At 29.9% G+C, this 18,552-nt stretch overlaps 2 protein-coding genes across 8 annotated transcripts; one reads left to right on the plus strand and one right to left on the minus strand.

Moving 5' to 3' along the window:
* Positions 1-253: 253 nt before the first annotated feature.
* LOC114425592 lies at positions 254-9,529 on the plus strand. Its single transcript, XM_028392532.1, has 8 exons — positions 254-329; positions 1,334-1,484; positions 2,607-2,723; positions 8,116-8,193; positions 8,355-8,437; positions 8,804-8,905; positions 9,022-9,122; positions 9,262-9,529. The coding sequence occupies exons 1-8, from the start codon at positions 316-318 to the stop codon at positions 9,288-9,290; spliced, it is 675 nt and encodes a 224-aa protein (XP_028248333.1). The 5' UTR covers positions 254-315; the 3' UTR covers positions 9,291-9,529.
* A 1,751-nt stretch (positions 9,530-11,280) lies between these two features.
* LOC114366950 lies at positions 11,281-17,893 on the minus strand. 7 transcript variants are annotated; one of them, XR_003657093.1, is made up of 14 exons: positions 17,810-17,893; positions 16,915-17,040; positions 16,577-16,630; positions 16,366-16,476; positions 15,765-15,848; positions 15,553-15,671; positions 15,352-15,453; positions 14,847-14,963; positions 13,163-13,231; positions 13,012-13,078; positions 12,851-12,904; positions 12,625-12,743; positions 12,443-12,475; positions 11,281-11,650 (listed from the first exon to the last, which is right to left on the minus strand). XR_003657093.1 is itself a non-coding variant. In XM_028323998.1 (14 exons), the coding sequence occupies exons 1-14, from the start codon at positions 17,870-17,872 to the stop codon at positions 11,555-11,557; spliced, it is 1,185 nt and encodes a 394-aa protein (XP_028179799.1). In that variant the 5' UTR covers positions 17,873-17,889; the 3' UTR covers positions 11,281-11,554. The 7 variants fall into 7 exon arrangements, 6 of the variants coding, with proteins under 6 accessions (XP_028179799.1, XP_028179800.1, XP_028179802.1 ...); XM_028323998.1 differs by having other exon boundaries at positions 12,625-12,714; positions 17,810-17,889; XM_028323999.1 differs by having other exon boundaries at positions 11,380-11,650; positions 12,625-12,714; positions 16,366-16,470; positions 17,810-17,889.
* Between the last annotated feature and the right edge of the window lie 659 nt (positions 17,894-18,552).

Here is an 18,552-nt window from a genome sequence, read left to right on the forward strand (position 1 = left end):
TAACTAATGACGGTTTTACAATGATTATTAGGTTTTTAAAATAGAAAATGCAACAAATATGAGTTGGCCGGTCACACAAGATCATATGTATTACAGCTGGCTACAGAGTTTGACCATTTTCAATAGGCGTTTGATGGTGAAACAAGGATGAGTATAATATTTTATTCATATTTTTAAAAATAAAAATAAAAATAAAAGACAAAAAAATTAATATCTAACCAAAGTTGAAGAGTATTTAATAAGAACTATCGAAAATGAATACAGTAAAAAACAACATATCTTCCTCATTTCATCTGTCTTTTTAACATTGCTACAATGCCTGGAAGAAGGTATGTCTCTTTTTTTTCTTGTCAATTACTTATATGATTACAAAAGTTGAAACCTTATTTACTTCTTTGCTTAATGCATATATTGCTTTCCATAAATGTTAAAGTTAAGAATTGTTGCAACATTAAATTTTTAAACTTTTCTTTCAATTCCTTTAGAAAATTTATTTGGTGCCACAAAAGACAGAAGTATATGTCAAATTTATATTTATTGTTTATCTTTTTTAAAAGATCTCTAATTATATGTAAATTTGTATTTGATGCCTATCTGAAGTGTTTTGAAATACATATATTTTGTTGATGGTGATAAAAGCTTAATTGTTTTTCTTATCCTGTTTTGCAACTTATTGGTTTAATTGAGAAAATTGTTGAAGCCTTCTTCATCCCTTCACTTATTGTAGAGATTTATGTTTGAGAGTAGAGTTTCGAGGATAGTATAACTCCAAGCTTTTGAGTTTTCATTTAATGTCTTAAAAAAAGAAATATTGGGCACCATAGAAAGGTATTTTTTTGTTGTTGTCAAAATATCAGTTTATTAAAAAAAAAAACTCTTGACTCTACAATAGAAAATTCCCATGAATAGCCATCTCTCAAGAAGATTGATGGTTTCGACTTTTGCCTCCCTTAATTTTTTTTAGATTTAAATATGTTTTTGTTTCCTCAAATTTGGGTCACTTTTATTTTTGAGGAACTAAAAATAGAATTTTTTGAAATTGAAGAACTAAAAATATTTTAAAATTTTGGACCAAAATAAAATAACTAAAATTTGAGAGACAAAAAATATATTTAAGTTTTTTTATTTTATAATTTAAATAGTTGTTTTAATTCATATAAAGAGAAAACAATTCATTTATATCCTCTCTAAATGTTTGAATTTTTCTAGAAAATTTGTCCACAATTTCCTTGTAATAATTATGTAGAAAGATTGTGAAGAAGAATAATTAGCCTTACTATTTTGTTCATCTTATTTTAACATTTATTTTTATATGTTAATGCCTTTAATTCAGATGTATAAACAGGAATCCTACATCTGCATTTATTGAGCCGATCCATGAGATACAATTTGAACAAGTGCTGGGTCCTATAAATAGATATACCAATTATCCTAATACTATAGGAGGATTCCCAATGCAAACTCAATTGCAAAATACTCAACAGGTATATGGCTAATTTATTTTATATTTTCTTTTTGAGAAAATTGTTTTTAATCCATTAACTTAATTAATCTAGGCGAAGGACTATCTTTCAAATATGTTTTCTATTTTTTTTTACAACATATTGTGGTTTTGTGCTAGTTGTATGATTAATGGATTCTATGATATTCACACACTAACAATATGTATGGACCCTGGTCATAAAATAAATTAGTATATATTTAATATCTTAATCAAGGTTATAAGAATTGATTTGGACCAACTAGTTGAATTGGTCTGACAAGAAATCAGTTATATAAGTGGCTTGAATTGCTTGTTGGATTGAAAATGTTACAAACCCAAATGCAACCCGTTTGACTTTTCAAGTGAGTTGGTAACTCAACTAGCTAGTTGAACCGGTTTAGGTGACGTAGTAGCTAGAAATTTTTTTTATGAACTAGTACGTTGTAAAACAAATTGGAAATTTTCAAGGTATATTATGAATTTTTATAATTTTGAATGTATGAAATTTACATATTATAAATTTTTAGGAATTGTTTAAAAATATATTGTTTCATGTGATTTGACTAATGACATGTTGATCTTGATCAAGTTGATAATTAGCCTAAAACTTTCTTAATATAAAAAAAAAAATTAGTGTCCTTAGCTTTGTTTTGCTTCCAAAACACCACTCCAAGATATACCCTCAAGTATTTTGCCTATATATTGATAAATTAGTTTATCACATATCAAGGAAAGACTATGAAAAAACACAAAAAAAATTAATTCCAAAAATATTACAATGACAAGAGTATACATATTTTCATAATAAGTATTGCTACAAAAGAAATACGCATATGCATAAAATTACAATGCCCAAAGAATTTATATGATGGAAAATTATGTTGCTATAAATAAAATTGTTATTTCTTGACAAATCATTTTAAATACGAATCCCTTGTAGGCGATGAAAACTTAAACACTTTTTAGTTCTAAAAAAGCATATGATGAACCAATAATAAATTAATGTGTTGAAACCAATGTTAAAACATATTTGTGCATGATGTCTATATCATACCATTGAATATTTTTAAAATTGTTATTTTTGTTATGTTTTATATCCTTTTTCCTTAATGTTTTGTTTCAGACTCTGCAACAAGGATTATCAGGCTTTCATCATAACTTGTATGGAATAAGAGAGTCATCCTTGAGGAATGTTAGGATAGGGTCCCCTGTGCAAAATCAATTTCCAAACACTTCACAGGTACATGGTCATTTTATTTTTCTGTTAGGTGAGAAACTTGTTTTTAATTTAACAGCATAATTCATGTAGGTGACAGAGTATCAGCTATGCATGCTTCCATGTGTCTGTGTATGTCTGTGAGAAAAATATTAAAGAGAAAAGTTTCTACATTTGAAAATTAAGGATATGTTTAGGAGTGATATATTATTAAAAAAAGGAAAGAGAGAATTTTTTAATAAATACTATTTAGTTTAATACTTTTTTAAAAATAAAATAAATAAAAATGGTAAATTAACATAATGTATTAATTTGATATTCTAAAAATTGACTTAAATTATCTGATGAAATTCGTCTAATTGTGACCCAATCATATAACCAATCTGAGTTGGTGGTTGATGAAAATGTTACATAACTAGTGTGACTTGGTGTAACTCAATTGATTTTTTAGTTAATCGATAATTTGACTGGTTAAAGTTGTTTAAGTGAACTAATGGTCCCACATGTTTTTGATTGAATTCTTGTGTTGTGAGCTTTTAGATATAATATGGATTTTTTTTATAACTTTTAGAAGTACGAAATTAGGATATTATGATTTTTTTACAAACTTTTAATATATAACCACTAATGCAGTTCAACAAATGATTCAATGGTTCTAGCGGTGACTAATTGATCCAATACTTCGATGGATTTGATAATTGGGCCAAGTATATATATATTATAAATAGTACATAACACCCTTAATTTAAAAAAAATCCCCCTTTTTTTTCTCTACTTCCCAAAACTCCACTCTAAGATATACCCTCAATTATGTAGCATATATTATAAACCTTAAACCCCATAAAAAATGTTCCTTATGTCCAACAATATTTTGGTCACATAAAAGTATAAATATTTTTGTAACAAGAATGTTCAAAAGATTTCTACATTTGTCATAAAATTACAATGTTAAAACACTACAAGAAACAAGCTCGTTTGCCAGAGGCGGATTCCTTGGGAAAAGAACAAAAAGCCCTGGGAAATGGACATTTGCCAGGGATTTTGCCAGGGGCTGAATCCCTGGGAAACACGCCCATCGCAAATCAGTTTGCCAGGGATTTCACCCCTGGCAAAAAAACGAGGGGCTGGCCCTGACAAAATCCCTGGCAAAATCCCTGTCAAAATCCCTGTCTTAGCCCCTGTCTTCTCACTGACGCATCTGCACACTTTTCTGACGCGCTGCTGTACTGACACAAGTCAAATCATACAGTGCCAGGGGTTTTGCCAGGGGCAAACCCCTGTGAAACGGGATATATTTTTTTTTTAAAAAAAATTTTAATAAATAATTTATTGTAATAAAAATCATTTTAATTAAAAAAAATTATTTAAAATAATTAAAAAAATCGTTTTTTTTTAAATTGTTTTTGAAATATAATTAATTGTTTTAAAAATCATTTTAATTAATAAAAATTATATAAAATAATTAAAAAAATCGTTTTATTTTTTCAAAATTGTTTTTGAAATATAATTAATTGTTTAAAAATTATTTAAAATAATAAAAAAATCTTTTTTTTTTGCAAAATTGTTTTTTAAATATAATTAATTGTTTTTAAAATCATTTTAATTAATAAAAATCATTTAAAATAATAAAAAATTCGTTTTTTTTTTCAAAATGCTTTTTTAAATATAATTAATTGTTTCAAAAATCGTTTTAATTAATAAAAGCGTGACACTAAAATATTAAATGTACTTAATAATATTACAAACATTGTATCATAAAAGAAGCAAATAAAAATTGTGCCGGGAAGCGTAGAAAGCCTCCCAAATAGTACAACCACATCGAAAACATAATAATTAAAACAGTAACATGCATCACCATCATCAATCCTCCTCCTCGGTCTCGACATCCTCCTCGTTTTCACCATACACCTCATACGGGTCATGATTATCATCTAAGATCGGCGCTCTCACATTTTGGGCATTACGCTGGGAGGTCCCTGTACCCTGCTGCTCTCTTGTAGGCCAGCCTTGAGCTTGCCTAAATTGTGACAACTGCTCCTGAAAGTAATCTTGTTGTTTTTGAAGCAGTTGCTGCACAAGCTGCTCTTGGCTTGCCATTTGAACCGCAAGCTGCTCCTGAGTCAACTTCTGTATCATTTCCCTCATTTCAGGAGTGAGCTCGGGTTGCCTCGAAGACCCTTCTCCAGCATTCAGGGTAAACTTCAGAGTTGCAGCAATGCCCTTGCGGTAGTTGCCTGCTAAGTTGCCGGCACCATATAACCTGCCCTTTGACTTGTCACCGGCAATCCTCCTCCGCGGCCTTCAACATCTTCGTAACATCATCCACACCAGCATCAGGACTACCATAATTCGACTTATGAGCTAAAAGCCACACACACATAGATAGCTTAGAGTGCGAAGACCCTTCATACAATGGTGTATTACATTCACTCAACAATTGGTAAAATCTTTGCGCCTTCTCATTCGAGAGTTGTTCCTCTTGATCATCTTCAACATCATCACCGTAAGACAATTCAACCCCTAAAGCATCTGCAACCATATCATCCATCATGTTGAATTGTTCTCTGTTGCCTTCTTCTTCGTTATATTTCACATTTGTTCCACCATGGCTAGTAGAAGCTTGTGCATTGACCTCTACCCCAAAATTTTGAAACTTTTCGCCGTTATAAATCCAAATCTAATAATCAGGCATAAAACCAACTCTCTTTAAGTGTTGGTTCACATGTCCAGGGTCGGCAATTATATATCTGCACTTACATTTCAGACACGGACATCTAATTCCTCCCTCTGTTGTACAAATTTCTTGTGCCCATGCCCATGAAATAAATCCTTCAACTCCTTGCACAAAATGCGGTTTTAGTCCTGTTCTTCCCGGAAACGTTCTATCATACATCCAACTACGAAAATATTGATAATACTCCATCTTCTACACCTTCACCAACTTCATTGACATATTCCATGTCAAAAAAATGGGTTACTCAATCGAGAAGACTAATTTTACGCGCAAACATAATTTTACGCGCAAACAATAAAAAACAAATTTACGCGCAAATAATGACTTTATGTGCAAACAAAAAATTTTACGCGCAAACAACAGATAACAATTTTACACGCATATAACAATTTTACGCGCAAACATATAATTATTATTTCCAATAAACTGCCTTATTAGTATATTGGTTTTTTATGAATTTTTTTAATTATAAAACTGTTTTTAATTTTTTTAAAAACATATTTAATTTTAACAAAAATTAATTATAACATAGTTTTAATTTTATAAAATAAACTGATTTTGTACTACACTATTTTTAAGTCCCTTCTTTTCCAACAATAAGAATTATTATAGTATATTGTTTTTTTTTATAAATTGTTTTAATTTAAAAATAGTTTTCAATTTATTAAAAAAACACCTTTATTTTTTTATACAAAATAAATTTAACATAGTTTTAATTAAAAAAATAACTGATTTTGAATACACTATTTTCAAAAACTGTTTTCCAACAATAAACCTTTTTTTGTGGTATTTTTATTTAAAAAACAGTTTTAAATTTTAAAAAAATTACAATTTATAAAAAAACCGATTTAATTTAACAAACAGTTTAACTTTTAAAAAATATCAGACTTTTGACTACACAAATTTAAAAACCGATTTTCCTCTAAATTAAAAAAAAAGTTTTAAAAAAACAGTTTTAGTAAATAACCAGTTTTCCATAATAATTAACAAAATGCTATGTATTTTTGTGCATTCTAGTATAACAATAACTACACATAATCCACAAATCTACCTAAAAAGCATATATTCAACAACATGCATATATTCTATTTTGTTAAAAAATAAAAAAAACATGCATATATATTCCATAAATAATTTGAATATTCAACAACATGCATATATTCAATAACATCCAACATCATCATCAACATATATCATTCTATATAACATATTTATTAAAATTTCGAATAAAAACAAAGAAAAAATGTTTTACTCTAATTAAACAGTTTTAAAAATAACAGTTTTATTATACATTTTTTTTCTCTAGTTTTAACATTTTTTCTAACTAAACTGTTTTATAGACAGTTTTAAAAATGTTAACATCATATATTATATATAAACAGTTTTATATAAACAGTTTTATTAAACAGATCATGCAAAATTAAACAGTTTTATTAAACAAAAAAATTATACAGTTTCTAATTAAACAGTTTTATTAACAACAAAATTCGAAATATATATAAACATCATATATTATAACACATCATGCAAGTAGAAACATCATATTTTCTTTGACAGATCATGCAAAATTATAACATCATATATATAAACATCATATATCTAAAATTATAAGTAGAAAAATTACTAACTTGTTGAAGCTTGAGAGAACAAATTCAGAGAGCAAGGAGCAGCAGGAGGAGGCAAATTTGGACACTGATACAATAAAAAATATTTATGTTAATAAGTAGTAACAAATAAAAACAGAAAAATATAATAAGTGAAAAGAGTGTTACCAAATTATAGAACAAGTGTATGAACTGAATGATAATGGACTGAAAATGAACTGGTGAGGATGGAAATGGAAACCGAAAATTTTTCTAAGTTTCAAAAACACAACACTGAGCATGAGGATAAACACGCGGTTTGGCTATATAGTGTAAAAAAACCCAGGGAATAACTCACGGAATGCCCCTCGCAAAACAACAGAGTCAAAGGCTAACCTCCTAGCTTCAGCTATATGAGCAGAACGGTGCAGCTAGGAAAGCAGGGATTCCTTTTTGCCAGGGGCTGCAAGCCATTTCCGAGGGGTAACACCCCTGTCACGTCTGGGCCGCACAGCTTTTTGCAGTGCATGGTCATGTCGTGTTGACTTATGGGAAGATTCCGTCAGCTTTACAGAAAACGAGGGCATACCCGTGTGTTTGGCCGTCTGAAAACAACATGCTGTTTTAAAATTCATTTCCCGCTCTTTTTTTTGCCAAGGCTTTTGTATTTTTGCGAGGGACAAACCCCTGTGTAAATGTAAGTGGTCCCAGCCTTCTCAAATGTCATTTTGCCAGGGGTTTCCTTGGCTTAGTCCCTGGGAAATTTGCCAGGGGTTAATGTCCCTGTCAAAAATCCCTGGCAAATGGGCATATTTCTTGTAGTGAAAAAAAAGTTACATATGACAGAAAATTAGCTAGGTTGCTATAAATTAAATTGTTATTTCTTGAGTATTAATAATTTGAAATATGAACTCTTTGTCTGAGAGGAAAATTAAAAACTTTCTAGTTCTAAAAAATCATATGAAGAACCAATGACAAATTGTTGTGTTGAAACCAACTCAAAAATATTTGTGCATGTACATCATACAGTTAAATCCTTTTAAAAATGTGACTTTTGTTATGTTTTATATCATTTTCCTTAATGTCCATTGTGTTTCAGACTTTACATGGAGGAGTATTGGGCATTCATCATAATTCCTATGAAATAGGAGAGTCATCATCATCAAGGAATGTAAGGGTACGTTATATAACATACACATTAACACATAAAGAGTGTAATGTACTTTTGTTTTAGTTTCATGCACTCACTTGATTGATCTATCTATATATATTTTTTTAGGAATGATTCTATTTCAAATTTAAGTAATAAATTTTTATGATGAATTCCTCTGAATCTAGATGAGAATGACAATTGAAGAGCCTCAACTGAGTAGCTCACTTTATCCAACTGGTCAAGTCAGTAGAAACCCTTCCCCACCATGGTAAGTTGAATTTCTCCACTGAACCCGGATTTTGGACACATTTTGATATATTTTCAATATATCTATAATGATGTATTAAAATTTATCTACTACATCAAATTAATCCTTCTGTTAGTGTATCATGCTAGTGTAGTGATACGTAAAAAATGTGAGATATATCATGTTAGTTAAAATTAACACCATTCACAAATTAAATGAAAAGACTATTTTGATCTAACAAAAATATGACTAAAATGAAAATTTTTAAATTCAAGAGAACAAAAAAAAACTTAAAATATAAATAAAGAAACAAAATAAACCTATCATAAACACAAGGGTATATGCATGAGATTTTTTATTCTTTATCCTATTCTATCATCAATGTAGGGCTGGACGAAACACAACTTATGATCCATCATATGATACGCGCGGTTTACCTGTGGATCCCCATTTAAGATGCCTTACCTATATGAATTGCAACCAGCCATGGTAAGTTTTTTTTATTCTATATTCTATTAACATAACATACATATTATAGAAAAAACATATACAAACATGAACGCTTAAGATTTCTAATTCTATGTTCTATTCTATCATCATTGTAGGGCTATAAGAAACACACTTTATGATCCATCATATGCACTGCGTGGATTAGCTTCGGACCCCCATTTGAGATGTTTGTCCTTAGAAAATGCAGCCAACCATGGTAAGTATTTTATTCTATAATCACACACACGCACGCTTGAGATATTTGTTGTGTATGATATTATAAACACGGGGTGCAAGTGTAAGCCCTTAATTTCTTGAATTGTGCTCTTATTTATATATATATCTTCACGTGTCAGGTAATGGTGATAGGTTGGGTTCGAACTGATCTCAAGCAATGACTTCACCTTGACAAGGGAGCTGTCATTCATCTATGCTTTGAATCATGATAATTTAGACAATTATGAGAATTTTTGAGATTTTAATTAGCTTTTCTAAGCACATTTAGTAGTTAATAATTTGGACTTGGTTGCTGATATGTGTTTAGAGATTTTCTTTGGCATTAAAATTTGTAGACTGGTTTCGTGATTGGCTTTTCGTTGATTATTGAATCTATTTGGAACCTTAGGCACCATTTGGTTAAATAGATTAATCAAGCAATTTTTTTCATATTTTTATTTATTAAATGAAATTTTATTCATAAACATGACTGTGGAGCGCATATGAAATAAGATAAACGAGTTTCTGTTTTCTTTTTTGTCTACGATCTTAAATATCTTTTATGGAAAATTATCTATCTAATTCTATTTGAAAAATATTTATAACTCGAAACATAATAAAAACGAACTTTTCCATATTTCCAGTATCCTAAGGATTATAGTTAAATAATCTACGTACGTAGAAAAAGTTTTACTGGAAATCACAATGGGTGTAGTTTTAATTTGTAATATATATATATATATATATATATATATATATATATATATATATATATATATATATATATATATATATATATATATATATATTATTGCTTATCCACTGTACTAAGGGACAATGTTTAGCAAAAACTTAATAAAACTTTGTGTAGACTCAATTTTTTTATTATTAAAAGTCACTTAAAGTTAAAGCTTAAAAATAAGAGTTTTAAAAATAAAGTAGGGCAACTTATTTGACAGTTTTAGCTAGAAAAATCGTTTAACCTCTACAACATGCACATGATAAAAAAATTATTATTTAATCAATGAGAAGACAAACAAATTTTAAGTGCTTTTCAGAAGAAAAATACAAATATTTTATATAGCTTAAAAAACATTCAATAATTTTTAAAAGAGAAAATTATTAAATGCTTTTAAAGAGATATGTAAGTTTTTTTAATTTTTTTTATCAAGACACAACTTTCATTGTTTTCATTTGATATTTATTTTTACATTTAAAATTTATAATTATTTAATATTTTAAATATTAAATTATTTTAAATTGTGAAATGACAATGGAAAATTCAATTTTTTCTGTAGTTAAAAGTCATTAAGTATACAATTTACTAATTTTCTATCATGTGATAAAATATTGAATGCCTTTAAATCTATATCAAATATTTAATATTTCCTTTTTTAGATGTTAACTAGTGTCCCTAGGAAAGCGGTGGAATAAGTAAAATAGAAAAGTTTTTCTTATTGAGATACATGAAAATGTATTTTCATATGATTTTTAAATGGGTTTTCATATAATTTAATTTCCCAAAAAAACTCCTTTTTAATTTCTTAACAAGTAATTAGGGTACCGGTTAGAAAGATTGTTTTTTTTTACTTGACACTAACTTAAAAACATTTAATATTTGTATGCCTTTTAGTTTATTAAAATTATAAATATGTATGTCATTAGAATAGGAAAAGTTAAAGTACTTTTCTCTTTAAAATCATTAATATCTTCTCTCTCTTGAATAATATTAAATGCTTTTCAGGTTATAAAATTTAGTATTAAGTACAGTTTTTTATTTCATAATTAAAAGCATTGAGTGTTTTCTTTTAATAGATAAAAATATTAAATAAATTTAAATAAAATATTTTGTTTTAAATATTTATAAATTCTAAATATGTTTTCGGTTTCTTACATGTATCTTTCTTCGGATAAAATCTTGATCAAGACAGAATTATTAGACAGTAAATGTAAGAATATCTTCTGGACAGAAAATATTTATTTTCTTTAATGGATTTTTTATTAGTAGGTCAAGGTCAGCATTTGTTTAATAATTAAACAATAATAAATTTAATAATAACTTTAAAATAAATTTTTAATTAAATTATTTTTACAAACAACTAATATAAAATATGAAATAGGGTGGTAGAAATTTGAATAAAGTGGAGAACATTTCGTAATTTTAGCAAAGGACAGAATAAACAATTCCATTTGGGAAACTATTAAAAAAATGAAAGGTTAAACAAATATGCACCAAACTCAATTTGAGGTGAATTATTTTTCCCCATGAAGTCATGCTTGCCCTTGAGATGCTAAAAAAATCTCCTATAGGCTATTTTAACTACTCCCCTCCCCATGATCAACATTTGTTTTATCTGCCAATTGAATCTGCTTCTCTTTACATATTTGTGTATTTTCATAAAATCTATACACAATTTTGACTATTAGTATTTGTTATTGAAATGGATCGACCCAACATTCATCCTCCTCAACTGCCTTCTGCCATCGTTTTCTAAAAACTTGTAATTCACGGTAAGACAGTCTTCTCACCTGCACCATATACAAAATAATATTAGTAAGTAGTATCGACATTATTTGGATATAAGACTTAGTTGTACATTTTATTATTATTTTTATATGTGTTGGCATATTTTGTCACCCAACTTCTTTTATGTTTGTACATTATGTCACTTAACTTTTTAATGTTTTGTTTAGGCGCATTTTGTCACATAGTTTTCAAAATTTTGTGCATTTTGCCACTTACATTATAATTTTGTTTCAGAAAATGAGTGATAAAATTCGTGAAAACATAAAAGATGAGTAACAAAAAGTAATAATTAAGGAATAAATATCAATTGTTTAACATAAAAATCTCCTCATAAAGGAAAATGTTTTTTTTTTGCACAGGAAAATGATATATACATAGAGACATCACTATCATCTGATAAATAGATACTTACTTATAGAGGTAAACAAATGATTATCTGAGCTAACTGGCAAAGGCAGATAATGACATTAGAGAGGGTGATTGTTATTGAAGGTGACAAGTGCCTAAATAAAGGTTTTCAATTCAATAAACCAAACATGTCATTTTCCATCTCTTTCAGATATTTGCATTGGGCTAATGTGCCTGCATAACACTAGAATTAAAAAAATGTTTTTCTTTCCCAATCAAACAACCTAGCATAAGTCCATTCAAAAAGAATTAATCACAAAAATGGATTCTGAATCTAACTGGATGAGTGATTTTGGAACAGAAAAATGCATTGTGATTTTAACAGAAGTAAAATTTAAGCATGTGCCAATGGTTTGGGCTAAAAAATTGTGACAAGACAGACTTACATCAACTCTATGATCCTTTGTCCGAGATGAAACCTGCAAAGTCAGATAAATTGCAGTAGAATTAGAGGCACACGTTCCATATACAATACATATTAAATTTGATAATCTTTGAAAACTTTAGGAGTACAAGCATTTGAATTGAACAATGCAAAACTTTGGTATAGAGATTCCATATTTCTGACCTCATGCACATCTAAGCCACCAAGAGTAGGATGACCATAGTGGACTATGTATTCAGCATCCACAACACCAACATTTTTTGTTCGATCACCCTAATAACCATAAATAAGATCACAGTAAACTGGAAAGTAAAAAAATAAACGAGAATTATGTCATCAGGGGAATATTCAACATGTAGAATTGGAACTCATCAAACTGAAACAAGAAATTAAGGAGCTTTTAACATACCTGAGCACAGTAGCCTAGCTGCATATCTAGACCCCATGCATGGATCAAGTCATTCTGTAAAATAAAGTAAACCATGAATGGTGAATAAATAAAGTAATCTTAGCAAAGCAATGTTTATAGTAATTCTTCAGCAGTAACATTAAAATGAGAGAAGGGTGCACCTGGATCATATACCAAATGCAACGCCAAGCAGCTCTTGAGAAAACAGGAGCCATCATTTCAACCCACCTGAAACAATTGGTGAACCTTTCTTAAACTATAGTAATATAAAAGGATTCCACATTAAATTAGAAGTTACCACAAAAATTTTACCCTGTGCAAGGAGGAGCAGTGCTACTTCCATCACAACGTTTTCCACTAACACCACTTTTGTAAATCCTTCTGCTCGCACAATGACCAAAAGCATACTCAATATAGACACAAGTATCAACTTCAAAACTTATTTAATAATTTAATGATATGATTTATCAATTGAAGTTCATAAGCACGATTGGGAAAATTTGAACTCCCATTTAAATCAGGTAATTGGTTTTCAGCTATGAAGTACGGACATGGAACACTACATGGACAAGGACACTGAAACACGGCTAAAATTTAAAACATAAGACACAAGAACACAATAAAATATATATATATATATATATATATATATATATATATATATATATATATATATATATATATATATATATATATGAATGATGACAAAAATGTAAACTGATAATTAAGATTTATATCAAGATGAACAAGTGGTGTACCAGAAACATACGAAATGAGAGGAAAGTCAACAAACTAGAAAAGAAAAACAAGACGAAGTGACAAACAAAGGGACCACGTATGCGAAGTTAGCCAAGCAAGATGTTACGAATAACACTAGGGGTCTGCTGGAAGCAAAGGGGTCTGCAGGAAGCAAGTTATATGAGGCCCAAAAGGAAAAGCAACAACTCCAAGCTTAGTAAAAGATTAAGTGCAGCATGGAGCATGCACCCTACGTGAAGGAAGCGCGTGGTAGGGAGTAAGTTAGGATCTTCTAGATAGTGCCTTAGGTAGTGGAGAATAATGTGAATATTATGCTGTTAGGATATTCTCTTATTTGCTTATCTTTCCGTTTTGAATTCTCGGGCTCTTGTTCCCCAATATCTACTATATATATGATTGTAATAGCGCTTCTGCGAGACATGAGAAAATTATCAGAATCGTTTTCCTTCTCCTTGCTTTAGGAGGTAGCTTGGTCTTCGAATTCCAAGTGTTTTCTTCTTCTCTTTTTTTTCTTCTGGAGGTGTTGGATCCTCGAAACCAGGTTAGATGTTGCTGTGTGAATGGGGCAAACAAAAAATGTGCCTAATGTGTGTCCAGATAAGTGTCCGATGTATATCCTGAGAGGTGTCCATTGCGTGTCCAGTTGTTTGGAGAAGTGTCCGCAGCGTGTCCAAACCCAAATAAAAAAAAAAATGACACCACAAACACGTGTCTAACATGGTGTCCATTGTATATCCGATGTGTGTCGGTATTGGACACGTGTGCAACACGTGGACACGACATTCATCAGAAGTGTCCGCTTCCTAAGTTTTCAGTACCTGTTTTATTTACAAGCAAAACCAATTTCCTAGACCGTGACATGCATTCTAATTAATGTAAAACTATATATGAAATTAATTTGGACATATATTTCAATCAGATTCAACAGTTTAAAATGAATTTTACCAAAATCAATTCCGCCAAAATTTAAAATAAAGAGGCACTAAATAACTAAACTATTAACTGCCTTTATAACCAAAGAAACAAAGCTAGAAGTACTTGTTGCAGAATGCAAAGTTCTGATGGTAACCTATGGTCTAACTAATGAGATAATGGGAACCAGCTATCCCTCATAAAGGTGAAACTATTTGTGTTCTTTAGTTAACTGTAGCTACTGTGATGAGACAAAAAAATTATGTTTCTTATAATACAAACAAAATCATTGTCGACAACAGAAAAAAAGGGTAAACAGTAGAACCTGTGCACATTTGACCTCCTCCCACGTGCAGTAATCTGATGATGTACTTCTGATTTTTCACTATCAAGTGCTGGTTGTGATATCTCCAGTCCTTCACTTTTTATAATAGAAACATACCTAAAATCATTCAAGTATAAAATATCAGCCACTAGTCCTAAAGATGTTGTACTAGTGTATGAACCTTTTCAATTATTTAAAAGTTATAACAACTAGTTTTTAACTACTTAATTCACTACTAGGGCAAAATAGGCACTTCGTGCCCGGACTGGTCTTGGAAGTTAACTGTATGTATAGTTTTTTTTTTTACGTAGTGAATTGTTTTTAAAAACTATAGCTGTAGTTGAATGTTAAAATAAAATGGTACAATAATTTCTAATGATTGAGGATAAAAATGTTAAAAAAAAGTGGATATCAAATAGGATTATACCCTTTATAGTAGATATAGATAATCAAATTTAGTTTGTACTTACTTCAGTTATATGTTTACAGAATAAATTGAACATACCTATCAGGGTGAAAGTGTTCAACTCCAAGATCCTCATCCCACAGGAAAATATAACCATATTCTGCAACTATGTCAGGGTGTAAGAAACGCTTGGCAAACCACCTAGTCAGTAAAACGTGTCCAAGAATAAACGTTTTTAGCATAGCTGAATTACTGAAATTCTTTAAATTATTCATTGTAATGAAACATGAGGTCCCCTACCATTTACTTTGATTGGCTACAGCCACGTGAATGACCTGATTATTCCATTCAAAGTCATTCCATTCGTCAACAATGCCATCGTAGTGGAAGAGCATTACAACGAAATTACTTACTAGAAACTGCAATTTGGGGTAGAAAGAGTCAGCACTTATCACATATCAAAATAGAACATTGGTAATGAACAATTTATACAGAACAACCCTTGAAATTACCTTTTTGACCATTTTGTTCACAAGGTCTTTCTGCTTTATCCCAACAGCCATTGCAAACAAATTGGTTGACGTGTTTTCCTTATTCTGTTCAAATGTGCCCAAGTAAAAATACATAACCACAAGAGGCAAAGAAAAATAACTAGGAAAAGAATAGCATGAAAGAGAATGCAAACTGAAGTTGAACTCCATTAAAGAGACTACTTAGCCTACTTCAATATTTTTACACTTAAATATCTATATGGAGCGAGAAATTGTAGAAGTTAATGGTAGGTTTATGCTCACAAAATTCGAATATGTAAGGATGCAAATGCAAATTTTCTCCTGATAAAAGAAAGCAGAATATCTGAATAGATTATTCTTGACTCTTGCTTGAGTATATTTACTAACACTGCAGATGAACAGACAAGTTCTTTTTAACACTATTCACTTCGCAAAGTGAAAACAATAGTGTGACAATCATGCATAAGCTTGACACACCAAATACAAATATTACAAACAAATTTACATTCCCCAAGGAGAAAATGTATGAGCCTAATAATATGATCGATCTTCGTAGGTCACAGGACAATAAGTTGAGTGGTCATGAATGACTGAAACTCACCTCTATTGTCTTAGTCATATGAAGATCCCACAAATGTCGCATTTCCAAATCAGAAGTGTTGGAGATTATGCCTTCAGGTAATGCATGATTTCCACCAGGCCTGCACTGATTCTACTAAGCAAAATATAAGCATCAAAGTTGAACATTCCAAACAGTAGATAATCAATGACTCAAATACTTTCTAATTTACGTGCTGAGTAAGAGAATGAACCTTGCAATTGTCATTTCCCAATTTCTTGGTGTTCATTTTCCATCTTAATAGTTTCTGCAGTATAAAACCAAAACTATCATATTACATGTTCAAATTTTGGAGGAATCTGAATCCCTATTTAATCAAAGTCAAATTCAAATTCAATTTTCTATTTGATCAACAAACATCCATCCCCAAAGGATCCATGGATTGGACCCCCAAATTTACACTTATGGCGAAAAAAAAAAGTCAACCAGGTCAACCAAACTCACTTGGCAGATGAATAGTAATTTTGAAACAACACTATGCAGGAAAACTATTTCACCGGTTTATCCTAAGGTAAGGATTTATTTACATACCTCGTTGTAGCGTTGTGCAAAGAATGAACTTGAGAAAAGCAAAACAACACAAAGTAAAGAAACCACTGGAACGATTCGACAGAGGCATGATCTTTTTTTACTCTTTGAATCAGCATCCAACTTGTCCTGGTTGGTACAAGAAAAGAGGGAAGAAAAAAAAGGCTACATGAATAAGTAATAATAGTAATAAATTAATAAATATAATGATATTTTCATATTTCAACATCTTCAACCCTGCATTGTAAGGGCCGCATACAAAATTCATGGTTCTGCTAAACAAATTAAAAGGAAGAAGAAGAACAACAACTCGGAGACGAATTTATATGCCAAAACAAAATTAGTAAAAACAGATGAAACGGTGCAAGAGAACATACAACGCAGATAAACATTAAACATTACGAATGCAAACAAGAATTGGTTCAATTATACTAATATATGAATGAAGGAAAAAGTAGCCTACACGACTATGTGTTTTCATTTTCTTCATTCAGAAGCAGAGCAAAGCACAACCTTCAGTTTTGTTTTGTGTATAATATGTTGACCAAAAACAATTAAAAATGGAAATCAAATTGAAAAAGAAAAAAAACAAGTTTATCAGTGGCAGAGACGATCATGATGAATTGATCAAAAGGATAAGTTACCTTTGGTTTAGTGGATAATGATATAGTTAGTTGATAAGAGAGAGATAAAGAAAGATAAGAAACATGAAAATAGGTTTACTTTGCACGATGATCTTCTATGGTGTGGGTGTTATTTTGAAAAACTAAGGTTGTTGTTGTGACTTTTAATGTAACACAGAATATGTTTTTTTTTTCTTTTTCTGACGTGCCAAAGTAAAATGTTTTTCTCATAGTTTTCTTTTCTGCGAATCGAATGGAATCTGTTTCTTCATTACCGTAACTGGCGATTGCATCACTGGCATGTATAATGTGGGGGTGTGGTTGTGGCGTAATAACATTACATTAACGCATGCGATTAATTTCCCTTTAAGCTTACAAAAAGGAAAATATTTTTGTAATTAATTAGGTTATTATGATTATGAGATATGAATGCATTGAATCGTCCATGTTGGTTAGTTGACTTGGTTTTCTTTTCCGTGTAATATCCTTTTGGTTGACTAATAGTATATTTTTATTCTTTTAACTTGAAAAATAAAAGATCAGAGAAACAGAGAGAGAGAGAGAGGTTCATTAATATCCATAATTATTAATTGAACATTACTATGTGGTTTAATTATCGTACTTCAACTATAAATTAATTAATTGGTTAAACTAATCACATCATTACTCAAAAGTTTTATTGGTTCAATCCACATCAGAATTTTAAAACTATAGTTACAAGGGAAAGGCAGGTGAGAGGTCTAAAACCAACCCCTAATTCTTTTTTGTTTTTTGCCGGAAAAAACTTTATTATCAACCCCTTTTATACTAAAAGATTAATTAAATATTTATTCAATGAAATTTTATCATAAGAAAACTTATATTATAATTTATCTTTGGCTATTTTTTTAATAATGAAAATCCATCCCTATACTATAATGTGAATATATGTATTTGTTTAGTCAAAGTTTGAATCCTCATTCAATAAAAAAAAAGGGTTTGAATCCTCATCTATTCCATCTGTTCTTTTGTCATTTAT

The sequence above is a fragment of the Glycine soja genome, chromosome 9 (assembly GCF_004193775.1).
Source record: "Glycine soja cultivar W05 chromosome 9, ASM419377v2, whole genome shotgun sequence".
Lineage (NCBI taxonomy): Eukaryota > Viridiplantae > Streptophyta > Magnoliopsida > Fabales > Fabaceae > Glycine > Glycine soja.

Excerpts from the sequence above, each read along its gene's own strand:
- LOC114425592 (XM_028392532.1), top strand. Across the intron at positions 8,194-8,354 it reads CATCATCAAGGAATGTAAGG|ATGAGAATGACAATTGAAGA; the intron begins GTACGTTATATA and ends CTCTGAATCTAG. Across the intron at positions 8,906-9,021 it reads ATGAATTGCAACCAGCCATG|GGCTATAAGAAACACACTTT; the intron begins GTAAGTTTTTTT and ends TCATCATTGTAG.
- LOC114366950 (XM_028323998.1), bottom strand. The coding sequence starts at position 17,872 with ATGTTATTACGCCACAACCACACCCCCACATTATACATGCCAGTGATG. Across the intron at positions 13,079-13,162 it reads ACTGCTCCTCCTTGCACAGG|GTGGGTTGAAATGATGGCTC; the intron begins GTAAAATTTTTG and ends CAATTGTTTCAG. Across the intron at positions 12,905-13,011 it reads GCATTTGGTATATGATCCAG|AATGACTTGATCCATGCATG; the intron begins GTGCACCCTTCT and ends TTTATTTTACAG.